Consider the following 15,130-nt stretch of genomic DNA (forward strand, 5'->3'; position numbering starts at 1 on the left):
TTTCCTTTGTACTTGGTGATGATGCCAAAATGGGGGAGATAATATCAAAATATAAATGCAAGCAGCTCCAGCTGAAAGCTGCTGATGACAAAGATGATGCTCCAGAGAGTAAAGGAGGAAGAAAGTCACTAGGGAAGAAAGGTGGAGATCTAATTGGATCTAGTGGTACTTCAAAATCACTAGCCAATCTGGAAAAGGTGGAGAGACGGAAAAGTGGTAAACAGAAAGTCTTAAAGACTATATTTTCAAGAGAACTGACTATAACTACAAAACAAACTGTGACAGCTCACAAATGCTGATGAAGACCAAGGTATTTTGAATTTTTAAATTCTACGTGTTAAACGATTAGTGAATAATTTAATTATAATACCAAAATAACCTTTTTAAACTCGTACTCATAATAAATAAATAAATAAATAAATAAATAATATAAATAGAACTTTGGTGATCTAATTTTCCTGTGTTTGATTACCCAAGTCCTCGTCAAATTTTCATGTTTTTAAGTTTGGTACCACCTGCCTATCTTGAATTCTAAACTACTCCACACTCAACTATCTGTCCTATATATATACAAAGATCATATATATTATACATACAAAAATATGGCTAGAAAGAAGATCAGGGAGTATGATTCTAAGAGGCTTATTAAACAACACTTGAAAAGACTTGCTGGTATTGATCTTCAGATCTGCTCTGCTCAGGTACTAAACTACCCTTTACGTCAAAATCATTTTTGGTCAGTTTTGTAGTGACCCTTTTGGTTTTTTGTATTGAATTCTTGATTATGATACCTAAAGTTAGTGTTTTGTGATTCTGGGTTGGTTGAAATGTGAAAATCATGAGTTGGGTTGGTGTTTGTTTTGTTAGATTGTGATGGTGAGGGCTTTAAATTTTCTCCAATGACTTTGATAATTGATAGATCAGGTTCAATCATTTTATACAATCTATTCTATGACGAATTAATTGTCTTTTCTGTATTCACTTGATATAAAGATGCAAAGTAGTATGTAATTGATTTTCAAATTTGAAGTGCTTAACGAACAAATTTTCCTTGGTGCAGTCATGTTATTTACCAACTTCAAGTCCTTTGTTGTAAATAAAGTACCATTACTACAATTACAATATGAAGAACGAAATATCGGAAATACCTTTTTGTTGAATTTCCTACTCTAGAATTGCTGTTTTATTCTGTATACCCAGTGAGGTGTCATTTTAAAAGAATTGGGGAAGAGCAAAAAGGTAAAGAAGTTTAATGAAGCTTCTTTGGAATTCGAAATGCTTTTGGTATCTTGAATATTATTGGATACCATACTTAGTTATATTTTCAACTGGGAAACTGATATTTTATATCTTGACAGGTCACTGAATCTACAGACTTCACTGAGTTAACGAACAAAGAGCCATGGCTTTCATCCTCAAAGTTGGTTGTGAAACCTGATATGTTGTTTGGGAAGCGTGGAAAGAGTGGCTTGGTTGCTCTTAATTTAGATTTAGCTCAAGTTGCTGAATTTGTGAAAGGCCGTCTCGGTGTAGAGGTAATTATCAATTTAACGTGTTTTAAGATATTCACAGCTTTAAATCTATTCTTGTTCATTAGTCTATTCATGTAAAACCTGACTTATCCATAGGTTGAGATGGGTGGTTGCAAGGCACCAATAACAACATTTATCGTCGAGCCGTTTGTTCCGCATGACCAAGAATATTATCTTAACATTGTATCGGAACGGCTTGGTTGTACTATTAGCTTTTCAGAATGTGGTGGCATTGACATCGAGGAGAACTGGGACAAGGTCCGGTTACCCAATTCTCTAGCTGAATCAATTAAATTCCTCCCTGTTTGATTATTTTATGTTCAAGAGTGAGTGTAGTATTTCTTTTCTTATCGATACAGGTCAAGACAATATTCCTTCCAACCGAAAAACCCATGAGTCAGGAGGCTTGTGCTCCATTGATTGCTACACTTCCTTTGGAGGTAGGTCCGGATAATTTTCGATGCATATTGTTTGGGATTTTTGGTTGTTTTGAGATTCGCCTGAAGGATTAATAGCCGTGTCCTGATTTCAATCAGAGTTGTACCTAGTTGATTTCTTTCTGAAATTTATGCTATCAAGTGTTATGAATGAACTTAAAAAACAGTGCTTAAAGTCCTACATTCAGAAGGAAGCTAGTGCTTCTAGATTTTATAAATCAGTTAAGTTCAAAGTATTGGTGTTTATATGTGTATGTGAGTACACATCTATCTCTCTCTTCACTAGTGATCTTTTCTTACTAACTTATTACCTTTTATCTTATGTATTAAAAAACTAGATTTGCAATGCAGGTTCGATCCAAAATCGGTGATTTCATATTGGCCGTCTTTTCTGTATTTACAGGTATGGAGCAGTTGCTAGCTTAAATCTGTTTTTGATACATCAGGAGACCTTAGTAATTTGTATACTTCTGTAATTTTCTAGCTGAATAATTGATTTATTTATATCGATTTTCTAGTAGTATAAAGAAACTCTAGAAGTAATAAAGGATTATTTTATACAATTGTTGTTTTTATGTACTTATTGGTAATTTGTTGTTTCTCATTTGACTAACTTATTAATATGACATCCAAATTATCTTATATTTTTAAGTTAATATTAGTTAATGTGAATGTCCACAGATCTAGATTTCACCTTCCTTGAGATGAATCCATTTACACTCGTAAATGGGGAGCCATTTCCTTTGGATATGCGTGGAGAGCTGGATGATACAGCTACCTTTAAGAACTTTAAGAAGTATGTTTTCTCCTAATTAACTGCTAGAAGTGATATCTGAACACTTTTAATCAAGTATGCTCAACTAATACTCTATTATGTACATTCAGGTGGGGTAAGATCGAATTTCCTCTGCCTTTTGGGAGAGTCCTCAGCCCAACCGAGAGCTTCATTCTGTCATTAGATGAGAAAGTAAGTGGACTAGTTATAGATTATCTTGTGGATTTCACAACTGAAATTCCGGCTATAATTGTTGTCTATCGCGGTTTTAAGCATCACTTTCTACGTATGCCTTGATTTGAAATTCTGTTTCCAAGGACAGAATATTATCATAAATCAGGATTAGATTCAATCCAGATTTAGATTAGATAGGATTTCTTGGTCAAAGAACCATTCGAACCCACTCTCCCATTGCATTGAAGTGATAATTATATCCCTCTTTGCTGCAATTCAATCTATATTCAGGCTGTCGGCTGTCCTCTGATTGAAAATCCATGCAGTTCTAATATAGGCCCATAGTTCATACAACATATCTTGCTACACAAAGAAGAAACCTTATCTGATTATATTTTTTTAAATACTGCAGACTAGCGCATCTCTGAAATTTACTGTTTTAAATCCAAAAGGACGGATATGGACGATGGTGGCTGGTGGTGGTGCAAGTGTAATATATGCCGATACTGTAAGTTTGAACACATGTTACATCTGGACATATCTGTTTATCTATACTCTATTTCAAAGGAGAAATGACCTATGTGCTTTTGAGGAAATTCATGTGCATAGCTCAATTGTAGTCGTTAACAATATTTTTTGAATTCGGTTTAGGTTGGAGATTTAGGTTATGCAACAGAACTTGGCAACTATGCTGAGTACAGTGGAGCTCCTAATGAGGAAGAGGTGTTGCAATATGCCAGAGTTGTGATTGATGTAGGAACATATACTTTTCTCCATGCACCAAAGGATTGTATATTTCTTATGGTGTCTTATAGGCTACACTCAAAACTTGCAGTGTGCCACTGCGGATCCTGATGGTCGTAAAAGAGCTCTTCTTATTGGAGGAGGAATTGCTAATTTTACCGATGTTGCTGCCACCTTCAATGGGATCATCCGAGCCCTGAGGGAAAAGGTGTGGTTTCATAACTACATTTTTATAACTTAATGAAATACTTTATTCATATCCTTCATTAACTTAACTCTGTATGTTCTTCGATAGGAGTCTAAACTTAAAGCATCAAGGATGCATATCTATGTCAGAAGAGGTGGCCCCAATTACCAGACTGGTTTGGCAAAGATGCGTGCTCTCGGTGAGGAACTGGAGATTCCCCTTGAGGTATGACTTCCTGAATTGATATCATTTTGTTTGGAGTAAGAAGCTACTTTATTTGGTGCAGCTTTGATATTTCTGTTGCATACCTAAGAGCAACTCCAACAAGGGGTGCCAATGCCACGTGGTATGACATGGCATGGCACCCTTGTTAGCACCCTATTGAAGTTGTTGGGATGCCAATGGTGTGCCAAGTGAGGTGGCATGGGGTGTTACTAATCTGTGGGGGTATAAACTAAATAAGGGTGCTAGAAATGATGTGTATAGAAGAGGAAAATAATATTAAATATTTTACATGATTTGTTAAAATTGACACCCCTTGAAGGATGCCGACCATCGGAGTTGCTCTAACTGGCTAACAAGGAATCTAACTATCTGTGGTGATTGTTGGACTAGCTTCCATTTGTACTTAAAATCACTTAATATCTGATAGACAAAGTACAGATGATCATTGTGGGACGCACCATATTGTCGAAGTTGACATGATCTTGAGTCACATTATACTTTACTAGTGTGAATATCAGTTTGCAGCATGTATAAGCTTTAGTAGGTTTCTATAGACATGGTACTTGATGTCAGTTCTAAAGTCATAATGTCCATTTCTGAATTCTTCATAACTCTTCACTTACTCTTTGTTCAAAGTGTTGACGTAGAAAATGCTGTTTGTAGGTTTATGGCCCCGAAGCTACAATGACTGGAATTTGCAAGCAAGCAATTGAATGCGTCATGGCAGCAGCCTAGTCATACATTTGATTCATGCTTCATCAAGAAGGGAAAATTGATTGTGGCCTTTCACATCAGTCATAAGCACAAGCTAGCACATTATTTTCATAGAAAAATGTCTTTGGCCTTTGCTTTGATTATTCTGAATTCATGATAAAAGCTGCGGTTTGCTAATTTTGTTGAACCATTTTTCAGCCATATACTAGGGCGCACCTTGTTCAAACTAATGCTTATCATTCTCGAAATTACCAGATTTCATTTTATTTATCTTTGCTATTTTGTGTGTATTAATTCTATTTTATGATTCCTTTTGTGTTGTAGCCATCTTTGGTACCGAAAATGTTACGACAATAGAGGGTCCACTCGATGTTAATACGCAGTGTTGAGAGAATTAGAAGCTAAATGTAACGACCGAGAATTTTGCGTCGTAATTAAGAAAGTAAAGTATGTGTTATGTGATGAGATTATGTGATTAAGTGGTGATTATTTATCTGTAAACTAGAGTTAAGAAGCGTGGATAAAAACGTTCCAATTTAAAGAGTCAGCTTAAAAGTCAAGCTGTGGTTTCGGGCCGTCAGGTAGAACGGAACCCGTCCTAGTATGAAAATTAAATAATATAAAATGTGAATTATATTTGAAGTAAATGAATGAAGTATTTCGTCTTAAGAGATGTGTTGATTGGCAAAGGTAATGAGAAGCGTATTCGAAACGCTGAGCGTCGGGCCGTCAGGCTGAACGTGACCCGGTATGCGTAAAAAGAGAATAAAGATTAAAGAGGGATAGATTCTATGATCAGACCTGAGTCGTTATGTGACTATATGTGTGTGATTGCTTGACTGTGTGCATGATTATATGTTCTGTGTTAATTTCTGTGAATTTTAAAGGAATTATGTGATTTACATAAGGGTTTATTTAACCTTCGTGCATTTTTATAAAATCATCTGAGATGGATAAAAACATGGGATTCGTTCTGTTATCTTCGTAGAGGTCTTAGAGACTTTTTAAAAATGATAAGTGAATTTAATTGTGGGTATTTGCATTTTTAAATTGATTTTATGTGGAAAAGGTATTTATTAAAGCGAGTTTGCGAAATTCATATAAAATCAACCGCTCGCTCAAATTCTTATTATGAGTAATGGATGAAAAGCTAATTTCGAGACCTACGTGTTAAAATTGTCATTTTCAATAATTCTCGACTTTCCGAGAGAGAAATATTTTTATTTTGAATTTTGTTACATTTGAGTAAAAAGAGAAACAAAATACAAATTAAAAAGGGAGTTATTAGATTACCATTTTGCCCTAGTGTTGGTGGAGTATAAATTACTCCTTCCTCCCCATTTTCTTCTTTCTTTTCCGTGCACTCACTCTTTTCTCTCCTCTTTTTCTTTCACTCTCTCTCTCTCTCACTCGAACAACTCTCTCTCGGCTCTCTCTTCAATTTCTCTCGGTATACCTCCTTTTTCCTTGATCAAACTTATCAATCATCCCTAATTCTTCTTGATAAACACTTATGTGTAGGTAGAAGTATGTGCATGTGTGTATTGGTGCTTGCATGCCGAAGTGTGTGTGTTTTTGGGTTCGGTTTTGAGCCAAGAACCCAGGGCTTGCTTGATTAGTTCGTATCCTATGATTATCGTGCTGAAATCAGTTTCCATGTGGTGTTGATGCATTTCTTTTGAGAAATCGGGGGTTTCGTGGTTGGACACCCTCGAATGAGGGCACCACCGTGAAGCCACCGCCACCGGTGATGAACTCCGGTGAACCGGTGGTGAGCTATGATGTTAAAAACTGAGCTCTAGAACCTTAAGATCACTTATTTATGTTTGCATGTGGTGTTTTGATTAAAAGGCCGAATGGCCCTTACTATTTTAAGGAAATCAAGTTGATTATATTGAAATGCATGAGTCATTGATTTGATGTTGAAATATAGGTGGATTTGTGATTCAAGAATTAAGAATATCAAGTTGCATGATTGTTTTTTTTGAAAAAGGTCGAATGGTTTTAATCTTTAAGGTTGTTTGATTTGAATTAACTTGTTTAAAATGATGAGGGATTGTTATTAGATTAAAAAGGAATGAAAATATTGTTGCATGCTAAGTTTAGGTTCGAATTTTTGTGTTAATAAGAAAGGAAATTGATTTTTGTTGGATAATCTTGGTAAACACTAAGTATAAATGGACTAAAAGTGATTGCATGTTAGTTTTAAAAAGGATCAAGATGTGCATGTCAATGATTTGTCCTTGGGATGTGAATTTGAGTTATTGCCGAATGAAATTGAGTTAAAATAAATTAATTTGATGAATGAATGGATGTATGTTGTAATTTAGATAAAAATCAATTGTGTTAAGGAACTTAGTTGGCTTACGTGATAAAGATAAAGTGTTTGATATTGTGCTAAGTTAACATTGAATTGCATGTGAGCATGTATGTATGTTTTGGTTCGAATGTTTGTTGATCAAGAAAATGATGCTAGTTTAAATGTGGTATCATGTTAGAACTAAAGTTGTATGGTGTAATTTTGAGAATTTTGATTGTATATGTATAATTATGGTTCGGATTTCTATGATTAAAAGAAAGGAGAGTGGTTCTTTAAAGGTTGTTAATTGAGATACGTGTTTATGTGAATTAAAGTGAGTATTTGATTGATTTTATGGTGGGTATTTGCAATAAGGTCGAATAGACCATAAGAAATAAAGGTCAAAACTTGATTATGGTAATTGAAAGAATGATTGAGTGTTATAGGTGAAAATCTTTGATTTTGCTTGATGTTTTGATTCGAATTAAGGAATAAAAGAAAAGGGAATTAAGTCGATTGATAAAAGTGATAGTATGCACGTAAATGTTTGGTTGAAAATGTGTCTAGTACTCGTAAAAGAGTAGTGTTAGTGTGATTTGAGAAATAGCCTAGGTCAAGCGAGTACGCTTTGATTGCTAGGTATATAAGGATATAAAAACTACGAGAAAGAATTGTGCTATGTGCTATGTGCTGTGTGCTTATTTGTATAAGCTATACTCGTATAGTTCGAGTCAAAAATATAATCGAGTTATCGTATAGAGTGATCGTTCCGGGAACGAGAGTTGGAAATCTAATTAAGATTTCTGGTTTTATTGTAGATTCGGAGCGTGAGGGCATTCGGGCTAGGAAAGGGAAAAGTATATTAGGTGGCGGTAGTTCAACCCTCAGGAAAGCAATTTCAGGCAAGTAACTCTGATTACTTGTGTAAATGATTATAAAGGAAATGTTGTTCATACCATGTAGAGTATTGAACTGTTAAAGTATGAAACCCTTGCTTTATGAAACCCTGATATTGATTTGAAGTACCCTTTGTTCTTGATAACCTGTTATTGATAATCCTATTGATTTCACCCGTTGATAATCTGCCTTTCTGTTCAAGTTTCCTATAATGCCATGATCATATTGAACCTTTAATTATCTTGGTTAACTCTGTTTAATGATACCCTGTTTCTCTTGATCGCCCTAATGATCCCTAAGTTATTTCTGATCCTTCAAATTTAGTACCTTATTAACCTTGATACAGAATTCTTGAGAATTGTTCCTTGCGTATCTTTGATTCACTCCCAGAACTTTGTTTCTTTAAAAATCTGAATTAAGAATGAGTTTCGACTTGAAAGAGTCCGAATGATTTCAAAGGCTTGGTAATGATAAAATGAATTTTAGAAAACCTATTGTTTTCCAACTCAAGGTTTTCCAAATGAATTCCTGATGGATTGGATTGAGACGTAAGAGGCTAGTGGGACTAGTCCGGTCATGGTAAGAGGCTAGTGGGACTAGTCCAATTTAAGGCTGAAATTATGCCGAATGGTACCTTAAAGACCGGAATGGAGGTCGATACGGGCTGATCACCCGTATATAATGAAATGGAAAGATAAGTGATCCAATCAAGGGTTCTAAATGATTATTTAAGAAAAGGAACTGAAACTTTTATTCAGTAAATTGATTTTTGGAAATGAAAATGGTTTATACTGTTTTGAAAAGAGTTGATTATGTTATTGTGGAGCTTAAAGCTCAGAACCCTGATTCCTGAAATTGTTGATCATATGAATGATTCTACATCTTGAAATACTATTGCTTTCCTCTACCGAAAGATCTATTTTGATCCTTTAATGATTTGTGTTGAATGTCGGCTTTCATCCTGTTTCGAGCCTTGTTTCTTGAAAGCCCAACTATTCTTCGAATACCTTTCCTTATCTCAAAGAAAACAAAAATGAATATACGGAAATCTGCCACCTAGTTTAGCTAAAATAGAATGCCCTAGTTTGTTCAAAGCATATTGATAATTGTTATTGTAGAACTGCTATTTAGTTACTTGCTGAGTTTTATACTCATTGTTTTGTCTTAATCTAACCATGGCAGTTAAGCAAGAAGATGGCCAGGCTTAGGCGCACTGCTCGTAAGAGCGTACCTGGTGGTCCCTACCGTGTTGAGGGCTTCCAGTTGCCAGAGCAGGTAGAACAGGTTATGAGTGAGCTCGCGCCTAGTAAAGAGGTATTTAAAGATACAATGGGTTATCTGTCGGTTCCCAGCCGGAATCGATATTGATTATTTAATAATATTTTTTGGTTTGTAAGTTATATTTGGTGATTGGTAGTTGTAATCTTGTCTCATACTTTATCTTGTTGATCCTGTTAGTAGTTAATCGGGGTTTATGCATATTTAATTAGTAGATTAGAGGTGTGTGAGTCCTCATTTCCTAACCCCGAGATTGAGGTCGTCACAAGTTGGTATCAGAGCTATAGGATCTAGTCCCTGAGACAAGTTAGGTTTTTTTAAAAAAAGGGGTATTTTGGGAATATATCTATATCGCGAGAGAGTTCGACTCATGTAGAGTTGAGTTAGACTATTAGGTATAGTCTAAGGAAAGTGTCTGATTGGTAAAGCAGAAACTAGAGTTAGGGTGTGAGTTAGCTGGAAGCTTTATTTGACCCTAACATTGTTTCTTGGTTGTTTTATATTTTCTCTCAGGATCCTAGTAGTGGTAGTGACTCAGACTCAAAGATTAGCTTGACTGGTACCCCTGTGGACCCTATTCCACCCTCTCCAGAGGAGCCTGTATATGTTAGTTCAGACCCAGAGGAGGACCCTTCTGAGAGTGGTGAGATCCCCATGCAGATTTCACCCTTGAGGCTTGATTCAGAGACCCCTGCCCCTGAGCCAGAGTCGGAGATGCCTAAGACTGTTCCTGTCAGTATTGGTGGCAAGTTAGCCCTCGACCGAGACTTTGTGTACTCCCGCATTCCTGAGTTGGGAGCTTTGGTAGATAGGTTGATTCGAGACTCTAGGAAGAGGACCTCAGTGGTGGTGGAGGAATGGAGAGCTAGGATTCAGTTGGTGGAGCAGGTTGCCAGGAGGAGATTGGATGAGGGACCATCCACTAGTGATGCTGATGCTGAGGCCCGGAGGCTGCATAAGATCATTCGCTGGATGTTGGTTGTGTTGAGAGAGATCCTAGATGATTAGACGGGACTGTTGGTTGAGCCCGTAGATTGTTGTTGTTGTTTTCAGCGCCGGTAGGCTTTGGGATACTTGGTCAGATGCCGGGATCCCTTTTTCATTTACCTTGTTGTATCTCAGACCAGTGTAGTAGTAGTAGTAGTAGTAGTTGGAAGTTAGGGGTAGATAGGGGGATGTTTTCCAGTTTTTCCTCTGTTTAACCCTGCTATTTATTGTACCTTGTTTCAGAACCTTAAAATCCAGAATATTTCCTATGTAACCCTTGATTTAAATAAATCTATTATCTTGCTTTCCTTTGTGCACCTTGTTTATCTTATAAACTGTTCTCAATGCCATGTTTTAAATACAACCATGTTTTTCGTACAACCATGTCTAAAGATCGTAAAACCCTATTCCGTGCCATGATAAAACAACACTGATATGAGAATTATGTAGTAATAGGATTGCATATGCAAATTGGGTAAAACTTAAAACCCACAAAAGAGATTTCATAAAAATTGTTGTTATATATGCCATGCTATCGTATTGCTAAGTAATTGCTCAATCAGGTTTGTAAGAAATGGCCAACTCACCAAATCACCAAGAAGAAGAAATTCCCACCAAAGACCCAGAAATAAACCCAGAAACCACTTTGATGAGCAGACTTGCTCAGCTTTTGCAACAACCTGTGGCCCCAAAAGTTGGAAATTTCAAGCACTTTCAATCTGTTCACCCTCCAGAGTTCTTAGGTTTGCCAGATCCGATTAAAGCACAGTCGTGGTTGAGAGAGATGGAAAAAGCCTTTGAGCTAGCCGAAGTTAAGGACGATAAGAAAGCTCAGTACGCAAGTTATTACTTGAGGGATGAAGCAAGTTTCTGGTGGGAGTCTTCTAAGGCGTTGTTGGAAGGCAAAGACTTATCTTGGGAGAAGTTTACTGAGATGTTTTTGGAAAAATATTTGCCAAGTTATATGCAAGATCAGTTGGAGATGAAATTTTTGGATCTTAGACATGAGGAAATGTCGGTAGCAGAATATGAGGTGAAGTTTTTGGAGTTGGCAAGGTTCGTGCCAGAGTACGTGAATACTGAAACAAAGAAGGCTAAGAGGTTCCAGCAGGGACTTAAGCCGTGGATTAGGAGTCAAATAGCGATGTTGGAGATTAAGAACTATGCTGCTTTGGTTCAGAAGGCAATGATAGTGGAAGGTGAGCGGGAAGCTGCTCGAAGAGAAAATGAAGAAAGAAAGAGGAAGTTTGAAAGCTCTGAGCAAGAGCAAGGAAGTTTCAAGTTCAGGGGAAAGTTTGGAAAGAATGGTGGAGGTCAGAACAAAAAGTTTCAGAAGTTTAGATCCGGGAATGGAGCTCAGAAGAACCGTTTCCAGAAAGCTGGACAACCGGGAAAGGATAGCAGGCCCCAGATGCAAGAATGCAGGAACTATGGAAAGAGACACCCGGGGAGGTGTAATAAGCTGGATATAACATGTTTTAAGTGCAACCAGAAGGGGCATTATTCTTCAGAATGTTCAAATGAAATAAGGAAGCCTGATTTGGCTTGTTTCAAGTGTGGCAAGGTAGGCCATATGGCTAGAAATTGCAAGGAGCCTGTGCAGAAGGCTAATGTTCTCAGAATTGCTGGACCGCCGTCTCTCCCAGCACCATCAGCTCAACCCAGAGCTAGGACCTTTAACATGTCAATGAAAGATGCGGTGCAAGATGTGGACGTGGTAGCAGGTATGCTTGTTATAAACTCAGTAGAAGTAAAAGTTTTGATGGATTCTGGAGCAACCAGATCTTTTATTTCTGAAAGCATTCTTGATAAGTTAAATTATGTTGCGTACCCTCTAGAGCCTAATTTGATTATAGAGGTAGCAAATCAAGAGAAAGTTGTTGTTAATAAGATTTGTCCCGATTGTGATGTGTCTATAGAAGGTCGGCACTTTTCTGCTGACTTAATTCCTTTTAAGTTAGGAGAATTTGAGGTTATTCTAGGAATGGATTGGTTGTCAAATCATGAGGCGCAAATAGAGTGTAAAAGTAAGAAAGTGAAGTTAAAAACCAAGGATGGTGAGGAAGTGATATTTAAAGGAAAGAGGCAAGAGAAGAAATTTCTAACGATTATTGAGGCGAGAAGATTAATGCATCAAGGATGCGAAGTTTATTTGGCTCATGTCGTGGATGTGGAGAAAGAATCTGTAAGGATCGATGATATTCCGGTAGTAAGAGATTTTCCGGACGTGTTTCCTGATGAATTGCCTGGACTACCTCCAGACAGAGAGATCGAGTTTACGATTGAATTGGCTCCTGGTACGGAACCAGTGTCGAAAGCTCCCTATCGCATAGCGCTGGTTGAAATGAAGGAATTGGCAGCCCAGTTGCAAGAATTGTTGGACAAAGGAGTAATCCGACCGAGTGTATCCCCGTGGGGCGCACCGGTGTTGTTTGTAAAGAAGAAGGATGGAAGTATGCGATTATGTATCGATTACCGTGAACTGAATAAGTTGACGATCAAGAATAAGTACCCTCTACCGCGGATCGATGACTTGTTTGACCAATTGAAAGGAGCTTCGTGTTTCTCAAAGATTGATTTAAGATCTGGGTATCATCAACTAAAGATCAAAGCGGAAGATATACCCAAGACAGCGTTCCGAACAAGATACGGACATTATGAGTTTTTGGTGATGGCATTTGGCTTGACGAATGCGCCAGTTGCATCTATGGATCTTATGAACAGAGTGTTCAAGCAGTATTTGGACAAGTTCGTGATTGTGTTTATTGACGATATACTTATTTATTCCAAAACGGAGGAAGATCATAAGGAGCAATTGAGGATTTCCTTGGAAATTCTGCGAAAAGAGAAGCTGTATGCAAAGTTTTCAAAGTGTGAATTTTGGCTAAAAGAAGTGCAATTTCTTGGTCATGTAGTTAATAAAGAAGGAATTAAAGTGGACCCAGCTAAGATAGAAGCTGTAATGAATTGGGAAAGACTTTTACCAAGACTCCGACGGAAGTCAGAAGTTTTCTGGGATTAGCCGGATACTATAGAAGATTTGTGCAAGATTTCTCAAAGATCGCAGTTCCATTGACAAAATTGACGAGGAAGAATGAGAAGTTTGTTTGGACAGAAAAGTGTGAGGAAAGTTTCCAAGAGTTAAAGAAGAGATTGGTAACCGCCCCTGTGTTGGTATTACCAGATGATAAAGGTGAATTTGTGATATTCAGTGATGCTTCCTATAAAGGACTTGGATGCGTGTTAATGCAACACGGGAAGGTGATAGCATACGCGTCAAGGCAACTCAAACCGCACGAGCAAAAGTATCCAACGCACGATTTGGAATTGGCAGCAATAGTGTTTGCCCTTAAGATTTGGAGGCATTATTTGTACGGGGAAAAGTGCAAGATTTATACGGACCATAAGAGCTTAAAGTATATCTTTACTCAGAAAGAACTGAATATGCGACAAAGAAGGTGGTTGGAATTGATCAAAGATTATGATTGTGCGATAAACTATCATCCTGGAAAAGCAAATGTGGTAGCCGATGCTTTAAGTCGAAAGGAAAAGTTGAATATGTTAACGTCATCAGAAGAATTAATCAAGGACTTTGAAAGATGGAAATAGTGGTGCAGACTCCAGAATATGGAGGTGAAGCCATTTATGCAATGCTGTTTCAACCTGAAATTTTGGAAAAGATTAGATGCTGTCAAGAGCAAGTGATGAATCGTGAAAGGAATAAGTTGACGGGAGAAGAAATTAAAGCTCAAAAGGATGGAAAAGGGATATACCGTGTTAACTCACGTATTTGGATACCTGATGTTGTGTAACTAAAGCACGAGATTTTGCAAGAAGCGCATAACTCGAGATTTTCAATTCACCCTGGAAGTACGAAGATGTACCAGGATTTGAAAGGAAATTTTTGGTGGCCAAACATGAAAAGGGAAATTGCAGAATGGATAAGCAAATGTTACACGTGCCAAAGAGTTAAAGCGGAACATCAAAGGCCAAGTGGATTGCTTCAGCCACTGGACATACCTGAATGGAAATGGGAACATATCGCAATGGATTTCGTGGTAGGATTACCTAAAACCAAGTCTAATCATGATGCGATTTGGGTGGTAATTGATCGACTGACAAAGTCAGCACATTTCTTGCCGATAAACGAAAGGTTTTTATTAGAGAAGCTGGTCAAAATGTATCTGGATGAAATCGTGATGCGTCACGAAGTTCCTGTATCTATCGTGTCTGATAGAGATCCAAGGTTTAATTCGAGATTTTGGTGATAATTTCACGATCATTTGGGAACGAAATTGAAAATGAGTACGGCATATCATCCGCAGACAGACGGACAAAGTGAAAGGACAATTCAGACAATTGAGGATATGTTGCGAACCTGCGCAATAGATTTCAAAGGAAATCGGGACGATCATTTGCCCTTAGTTGAGTTTTCCTACAACAACAGTTATCATGCAAGTATTGGCATGCCGCCTTATGAAGCGTTGTATGGAAGAAAGTGTAGATCCCCTACTTATTGGTACGAAGTTGGTGAGCGCAAGTTAATTGGCCCCGAGCTAGTGCAGCAAACGAAGGAAAAAGTTGAAATGATACGAAAGAGACTAATTGCAGCTCAAGACCGACAGGCAAAGTACGCGAATCAAGAGCGGAAAGATGTGCAATTCAAAACTGGAGACAAGGTCTTGTTGAAGATATCTCCTTGGAAAGGTTTAACTCGATTTGGAAAGAAAGGAAAGCTAAGTTCAAGGTACATTGGACCATTTGAAGTATTGCGACAAGTTGGGAAATTGGCGTATGAATTAGCGCTACCGCCGCAAATGCAACATCTGCACAATGTATTTCATGTATCTCTCCTGAAGAAGTATAATGATGATGCGAGCC

General features: G+C 37.5%; 1 protein-coding gene across 1 annotated transcript; it reads left to right on the forward strand.

Moving 5' to 3' along the window:
• The first annotated feature begins 482 nt into the window (after positions 1 to 482).
• Positions 483 to 5,058, forward strand: LOC141665133 (ATP-citrate synthase alpha chain protein 2). Its single transcript, XM_074471119.1, has 12 exons — positions 483 to 701; positions 1,359 to 1,535; positions 1,629 to 1,790; positions 1,892 to 1,972; positions 2,321 to 2,372; positions 2,651 to 2,765; positions 2,855 to 2,936; positions 3,331 to 3,426; positions 3,570 to 3,671; positions 3,754 to 3,870; positions 3,958 to 4,074; positions 4,738 to 5,058. The coding sequence occupies exons 1-12, from the start codon at positions 603 to 605 to the stop codon at positions 4,807 to 4,809; spliced, it is 1,272 nt and encodes a 423-aa protein (XP_074327220.1). The 5' UTR covers positions 483 to 602; the 3' UTR covers positions 4,810 to 5,058.
• Positions 5,059 to 15,130: the final 10,072 nt, after the last annotated feature.

Source organism: Apium graveolens, chromosome 1 (assembly GCF_009905375.1).
Source record: "Apium graveolens cultivar Ventura chromosome 1, ASM990537v1, whole genome shotgun sequence".
Classification (NCBI taxonomy): domain Eukaryota; kingdom Viridiplantae; phylum Streptophyta; class Magnoliopsida; order Apiales; family Apiaceae; genus Apium; species Apium graveolens.